We start from the raw sequence: 7,687 nt of genomic DNA, 5'->3' as shown, positions 1-7,687 counted from the left end.
ATATTACAGACCAACCTCATTTTCTGCTTGATAATTAGTGACGACCCCTAAGCTTAGCTTCTCAACAGCTGCTCAGAGCCCACTGAGCATGTGAGTGTCACAGACACTTTCCAAGATGGTGACCCCGTGACAAGTCTGAAGTCCTGGATCATTGCTGCTATTGACAAGCTGAAACTTTAGGCTGGTGCGATAATTCAGTATATAAAATGTCTTTTTTTTAGCCATATTCATTTTAGGGTTTAGTTCTCCTTTAATCATTGGCCTCTACAATAGTTATGCCTGCAGGACCCGCAGGTCGGTGGGTTTTGTGGGCTGTGGACAGGTTTGAGCCAATCTTTACCATCTGCCTGCTTGCCCTGCCCTCTTGGTGACTTGAGAGACAGGTGTGTAAGGCATGAGTCTATACATGACAGGCAGGAGGGCTCCAGGAGCCTGGAAGCAGGTGGGTTAGGGATGACATTTTGTCAACATGCACATCACTACTCTCAATGTGTAAGAGAGCTAAGTAAGGCTAATTGATCTTACCAAGTGTATATGTAATATCTCTCCCACTACACAAGTACAACATTACACATTAAGGTATCACTAAAACCATATCGATTTCTACACCACACTAGAGTCCTGCAGTGGGTCGGTTACCTTTCAGGTATACACGCCTATTTCTAATGACATCACTTCCGGTTTACAATGACAGCACTTCCTGGTTCTTGATGGTCAGCGGGTCGCGGATCAGATTGCGGATAAGGTACTTGCGGATCCAGTCAGTTTTAACAAATTGGTTCCACGCAGGACTCTATACCACACGATGCGCCAAAAGATCTCTGCAATGTTACTTTAACTAAACCAGAACCCATACGTCAAGGATTTCAAGTGTATCTATTTGCCACATCTCCCAGACTTTTGCCAGCCATAGAGGGTTCACCACCAGTTGGCAAGTCTTGTTCACTACGGTGTAAATTGACAGCTGTGTAAGAGGGAGGAGTTGAGGACCATTTGCAGGAATCACACCGTTGCCTTAGATTACAGGTCAAAGCAAAATGTCACAATAACCAATTTCTTCTGTGAAGAAATGTACAAAGGTTGAGAATTCTTTTGTGGAAATTGATTTATTTAGCAATCCAGTTATTTAATAAATATTTTAATTAAAAAAAAAAACTGCATATGTTTGTATCTGAATGAATGTTTTATTAAGGAATGTTGATTGCACAACAAGGGCTGTAGATATAAAACCATTTTACCCAAAATAGTGGGGTCTAATTTAAGATAAGATGTCCCTGATTCTAAGTAACAGTATCTGAAGAGAACTATCCCTCCCTTGATCAATGCAACGGATGCACCGAATCCGCTATTTTGAGATTTGATTTTTTTCATGAAAGATTTGACCAAACTGTCATTTGCATATGTAAATTTGGCTGTGAGGGTTAAAAAGAAATGACAATGGGCTAGAACCTCTCCTATTGAAACACAAGCTTTATAACTACTGTATATTATACAGTGGCATTCTTGGCAAGCTCAGCCTTCCTATTTTGTTGCAAACATTTGGTAAAGGCTCTTTCAGTATAATGCTCTTCTGGAAGTAGATCCATATGGAATTTGCTGAACTGAAATATGAAATAGTTGGCTGCCATGCACAGAGCCCTGGCATCAATGATAGGAAACATCAGGCCTAATCGCCCAACCACAATAATGCTGTTGTAGGTGACCAACTTCATATTAAAACACTTGGTTTTGGAATGGGGTATTGAACAAGCAGTGGTCTGGAAACCTGAATAATGGGAATGATTATTTGCAGGACTTACTTTTCTTCCATGTATCCTCTCCCACATCAATGTTTTACAAAGAAAAAATGAACCTTCAAGTTCTGCTTTTCTGCTGTTAAGTTTCTAAATCTTATGTCTTTAAAGTTTTTGCATTTCTGCTCTTAACTTTTGCTTTTTCTACTTTACCACAAGCACTTGCTACTGTTCTCATAACCCAACCCTTCAGTGTGTGGCCTCCATCCCCTCCAACTACTTTCTTGTCCTTCTGGTTATAGAACACAGACTACAAAGTAATGTAAAGGGGAACTCCAAACAAACATAACTTAAGCTTTTTGAACAGTAAACAATTTCAAGCAGCTTTGCAATATACATCAATTAAAAAAATATGCATTTTATGATTTTTAATGGTTTGGAACAGTTCCCTAATCCTAGCCCCCTGCTGATCTGTCTGACTACTTTGCTGAGCTGACTGACTACTGTTACTTTGTATCAACAGCCGTCTGTCCTCAGCCTGCATCCTCCAAACCCCACAATTCCCTGCACACATGATTTCAATAAGGAAAGAACATCACAGTGCAATGCATTGTGGGTTATGTAGTTCCTGCATGCTGTCTGTAAGCTGTGGAGTTGTTACAATTTGTAACATCAGTGTTTAGTCCCTTCTGTGTAGACCTAAGCTATGGTCTCAAGCAATTAGACTATATCTGTATATAAATCACTCCAGGAGACAATGGGTTAAGGGGGACAGGCGGGTGGTTACCTTGTAGTATGTGCTACAGGTCACATACACCAGCCTGCTTGAATAATGTAAGGCAGGACTCCTGCTACACCCTGGGGGAGTAAAGAGGAAGACCAGCCAATTGAATGATAGCAAGGGGGTGGGGTCTTCAGCCCAGGGGATTTTCAAACTGGACAGAGGACCTGGTTGAGGCAGTTGTTACAGAGTTGTTGTTGGACATAGTGGCTGCGGTGCTATGTCTGACCAAAGTATTGGCTACCCGGTGACGGAGAGATTCCTTTTGGATTACTAACTGCACTTTGGGGGGTTGGTACTTGGTCCATGTTGGATATTCTGGTGGTCCTATGTGGAACATTACTCCAGTTGAGGAGAATTACCAGCCAGCTACCCGTGGATTTACTCACATTAGGAATTTTCCCAGCATGGAGAGATAGTTCCATTTGTTTGTTCTATTGTAATTGTAGTGTAGTGTAATAAAATCACTGAAACCAATTGGTGAACATTTGTGGCCTTATCATACCTGACGTCACACCGCCTTCCCTGCCAGGATTACTAATGATGCAGAAAGAGAAGAACTGTTACACAGCTGGATTTTAGCATAGAAAATGGCATTTATTCATACTTTTTGAACTGTAACGGATATTAGTGGTTTCTATATGGGCCTCTTTATCACATTTTGGTTTGGAAGCTGGAGTTACCCTTTAAAATACTTGGCTAGTCTTCCAGTGTCTGTATCAAAACTAATAAAGGCTTAGTAGGATGTGAGTATGGCTATATGGACATGTTTAAAGGTGTAAACTCTCCAATGAAAATACAGGCCAATTGGAGAACACACAAGGAGCAAACAGGACTTATCTTCAAAACTTCCCCACACCAACTAATATCCACAGTACACGGTGATTAGTGGGCCGTCATACAAGCACCAATGATCATTTCATATATTATTACTTCTATGGCCAGCATTAGAGATTTGCTAACCCCTCTCACGTAAAAAAGTTTCCATTTGTATATAATAGTATTAAGATGATTGAACCATTGCTTTTGAGATCTGCCATTAATTGTATCACCAAGAATGTCAGTATTTATAGCCCAGAGGCACAATTGTCTCCAGGTTTTGGTGACATAATTGCTTCCCTGTATTGAGGCACCGTGTCTCTGTAAACCTTTTTCTGCTAGGCCGCCACATAGTTCTGCTCTTGTCCTTTTTACTTCGTGATGTGACAGTTGTGACATTAATTATCCATTATCGGCTCTATTGAGCTTTGCTAGCCCATATCTCTTACTGCACAATAGAAATTAAATGCCATTACTAGTACCACCACTACTACTAGCAGCAGCAGCAGCAGTAGTAGTAGTAGCAGCAGCAGCAACAGCAGCAGTAGTGTAGGTAAGGCTGCCATATTGGTAAGATCACTGTGCCATCGCTATGCAGATAGTACTTTTGGAAATGTATATTAATCCTGCCTAAGAAATACTAAGTCCATTAAAGAGCAACGATTTGTTATATATAATTTATATATAATGAGTAATTACATTTATACAAATATGAGAAATACAATGATATTAATGGTTCCAGTCAGTGGGGGATTTGATGAAGGTTCCCAGTTGTTTCGTATTTACATCCTGTAGTTGTTGCAGTTGCCGTTGGCCCCGCCGCAGAAGATACTCTATGTGCATTACATCTGTCTTTGGGATCTTTGCATTTTTTCTGAATTCATCTCGGATTCGGGGTACAAACCCAGGTTTCTCTTTCCCAGCTTGTAAAAACTGTCTGTAAAGACTTAGAATTTGCTTTTGTAACTTACTATGTCTTACCATTGTGCCTCACCACGTCTTTGTTATCCTATGAGAGAAACAAGTCAGGCCGTGGGTTTCCTTGCACTAACAACGGAAGTGCTGCATCGCTTTGAGCAGACGATCTGTGTCTAAATCTTCAGGCAATTTGGAAGGAAACGCTACAGAAGAACAATAGAGAATTCAGTGAGAATAACATCGTAGCAATGTATAAGTGTGGGACATAATAAAAGGCAATAAACCTCTCCAAATTGTATGTGCAGAGTTTAAAGGGTGTTTCAGCTTTAAAACAACTTTTAGTATGTTATAGATTAGAACGACCAATTTTAAGCAACTTTTCAATTTGTTTTCATTATTTATTTTTCATAGTTATTTATCTTTTTCTTCTGTTTCTTTGCAGCTTTCAAGTGGGCGTTGCTGTCCCCTTCTAAAAAAACAAATGCTCTGTAAGGCTACAAATGTATTGTTATTGCTACATTTTATTGCTCATCTTTTTATTCAGGCCTCTCCTATTCATATTCCCGTCTCTTATTCAAATCAATGCATGGTCCTAGTTAACAGATTGCTTAAAATGCAAATTGAAGAGCTGCTGAATAAAAAGCTAAATAACTCAAAAACCTTGAATAATAAAAAATTATAACAAATAGCAAATTATCTCAGAATATAACTCGTCTACATCATACTAAAAGTTCTCTCGAAGGTGAACCACCCCTTTAACTCACTATCCGTATTTACAGTGTCTGTCAATAAGTCTAGTTTGTAGTTCTCTGTCACTATTGCATTCACTCTTCTTGGATGGTCACCAAACAAGCAGATCTTTGCTTGGTTGATCCAATGGTTTGGTGGCCCAGCTAACAATTAAATCACATGGGGGCTTATGGAAATCATATATATCTTCTGCCAGATATCAGTTGGCGCAGGCTGATCAGCAGCCCAATAAGCATCTAACTGGGGCAGGAGGAGCCAAGACAGCAAGTGCCCAGTGTATGGCCATAATAACAGTACCAGAATGAGTTTGTACTGACAAAGTTGTGTGCAATTTCTGCATGTATATGGCATCCTGTTGTTTCCATACAATATCCATGCATTATGGATATCGTAACGTTTTTGAGGATTGGGCATGCTGCAAACGGTTATCTGCTAAAGGACTGTATCTGCTAGTGTGCGGAAGTCAAGGGTAAACAACTCCTTTATCTGCTGCTATTCTCATAGTTGGGGCTGTGCTGCCCCTCAGTCCATTTGGCCTTATCAGCCATATAGGTGCCTTGTTGGCCTCCTTAGAGGGAATTTATGGTCGAAAACTATAATCCCCCTTAGCCTTTGGGGAATGAAGATAAACATATTTCCAATTGCAAAGCATTCTTTTTTTATTTATTAGACCTTCTAGGCCAGCGGCTGTCTCTTCTGCTTGGACCTTTCAATTAAAAAATGAGTAGGCAGTATTGTTTACAGACACCAGCTGGATTTGCTGAATCCGACATACTATATTTATAGAAAACTTCTCAGACCAAAGCGCTTTTCACCTAACGCTCGCTGGTCACTACCACGCTGGCTTGATAGTGAGGCGCACGCACATCCAGTTGGCATCTGTAAACAATACTGACTACTCGTTTTTTATTGGTAGGGCCAAGCAGAAGAGACGGGCCAAGCAGAAGAGACCGCCGCTGCCCTAAAAGGTTTTCAAGCTCTGCTGAAATAAGCGGTTGTGTGGGGGAAGAGATTGCGCTGCAAGGTAATGTGATTACAACACAAAAATGGCTAATAAAAAATAATGCTTTTCAACTGGAAATATACTTATCTTCATTCCCCAAAGGCTAGGGGGGGTTTGAGTTTTAACCATAGATCCCCTTTAACTATATCACGGGCAGAAAGTTTTTCTAAGTCCCCCTCCGCTCATCACAGAAAATGTTTTATAGCCTATAAATCTACTGCACATGGGTGTTTTTATGACAAATATCAAACTCTGTGATGTTACTTATAACTAAAGAGGTTAACAATAAGAAAGTACAGTCCTGTCAGCCACTGTTCAACCAACCATGGCAGAAGTGTTTGCCCCATTTCGCCAAAGACTGACCTTTAAAAGGAGACCTATAGGATAAATGAAAAAAATCCTAATTTTGTAGTCAATTATGAGTAATATATTGGGTTGCTTTTACATGGTGCTAAAAATGAATCTCTTTAAAAATTGCCCCTTTATTGGAGCCCTTTATATGTTCTCTGGTCCCTGTCTGTGTTTCAAGTGAGGGGAGGGCGTGTCCTAATGGTCCCTGCCAAACGCACAGTAGGAGGGGGACAGCCAATCACAGCCCTGCAGTCACACAAGCACAGACAGGCTTCAGTTCCCTATCAGGTCCTGCTAGCTGCTGATTGGTTTCTGTCCTACAGTGCAGTGAGCTGAGTGCCATTGGCTCCCCTGCACAACCTGAGAATTCAGGGAGCAGGAAGTGGAAGAGAAGGGAGGGATTTTTGCAGAAATATTCAATAAATCACTATTTTTTTTTAAGCACAATTCTTCTATATCTAAATGAGTATAATGCACTGGTAAATTCTCATTTTTAACACAAAATGTCTCCTTTAAAAGGAGGAAAATAGGCGTTGCCTCCTGCAATTCCCACAATGCTTTGCGCATGGTGACGAAAAACACCTGTAAAGGAGGATAGTGCAAGATATTGTGGGACACGGAGTCAGATTATTATAGGATGGCTTAAAACAAGAATATAAAATTGGCACCACAATCAGGTTAAACAGCTTTGCAGCTCCCAGCCTCTGACACCGATCTCACTGAATGAAATGTGAATGCGGAGACTGCAGGGTTCTCTAAAGTGCGTAGGAATCCGAGCAACACGCGCATAGATAATGTAGGAGGAAATAACCAGTAGGAAGCAGTACAGAAATCACTGCCCCACCTTCTCATGCCTCCGCGACACGTGGGAGCCGGTGCTTTATCTTCTCTACAACCAGCAGGCCGCACTGGCCCAGGACAATGACTTGAAGAAACAGCGCAACGATACGCTAATAAAACACAAATTCTATGGTTGTAATTACCACAGTTACACGCACCACTTTTATACACACGCGCATGGCCGAAGCATAAAATAAAGTCCCGCCAAAGCCACGCGGCTATAACAGAAACAGCGACACTGACCTTCTGTGCTCTCTATCCATGCTGCTCCGGGAACGCCTACTTCCGCTGCTACACATACTGACGTCATGGGAGGAAGTGCTGCCTCCTATGATCCCATGGGATAAAAAGTGTGTAGTAAATTGAGGCGCTAAATGGTTATTCAGTACCTGTGTTTGTTGTGTGGAGTTTGGGTCGTGCCAGGGAAAGCTGGGAGTGTGGGAAAACGGAGGTGCAGCGCTCATATGTGTGTATAGATGAAAAATAAGACGA

The 7,687-nt window shown here is 41.1% G+C and overlaps 1 protein-coding gene and 1 non-coding gene across 3 annotated transcripts; both read right to left on the bottom strand.

Annotated features, from left to right (window-relative positions):
• Positions 1-3,094: 3,094 nt before the first annotated feature.
• On the bottom strand, positions 3,095-7,662 carry LOC108707270 (succinate dehydrogenase assembly factor 1, mitochondrial). 2 transcript variants are annotated; one of them, XR_005965105.1, is made up of 2 exons: positions 7,354-7,662; positions 3,095-4,454 (listed from the first exon to the last, which is right to left on the bottom strand). XR_005965105.1 is itself a non-coding variant. In XM_018244445.2 (2 exons), exon 2 carries the CDS (start codon positions 4,315-4,317, stop codon positions 4,063-4,065), a length of 255 nt encoding a protein of 84 aa, XP_018099934.1. In that variant the 5' UTR covers positions 4,318-4,454; positions 7,439-7,589; the 3' UTR covers positions 3,095-4,062. The 2 variants fall into 2 exon arrangements, 1 of the variants encoding a protein (XP_018099934.1); XM_018244445.2 differs by having other exon boundaries at positions 7,439-7,589.
• LOC121399599 lies at positions 7,081-7,214 on the bottom strand. Its single transcript, XR_005965173.1, has one exon. It is a non-coding gene; the product is annotated as a small nucleolar RNA SNORA47 (small nucleolar RNA).
• Positions 7,663-7,687: the final 25 nt, after the last annotated feature.

This window comes from Xenopus laevis, chromosome 1S, assembly GCF_017654675.1.
Source record: "Xenopus laevis strain J_2021 chromosome 1S, Xenopus_laevis_v10.1, whole genome shotgun sequence".
NCBI lineage: Eukaryota > Metazoa > Chordata > Amphibia > Anura > Pipidae > Xenopus > Xenopus laevis.
Note: the sequence above shows the minus strand (reverse complement) of the source record. Positions and strands in the feature narration are given on the sequence as shown.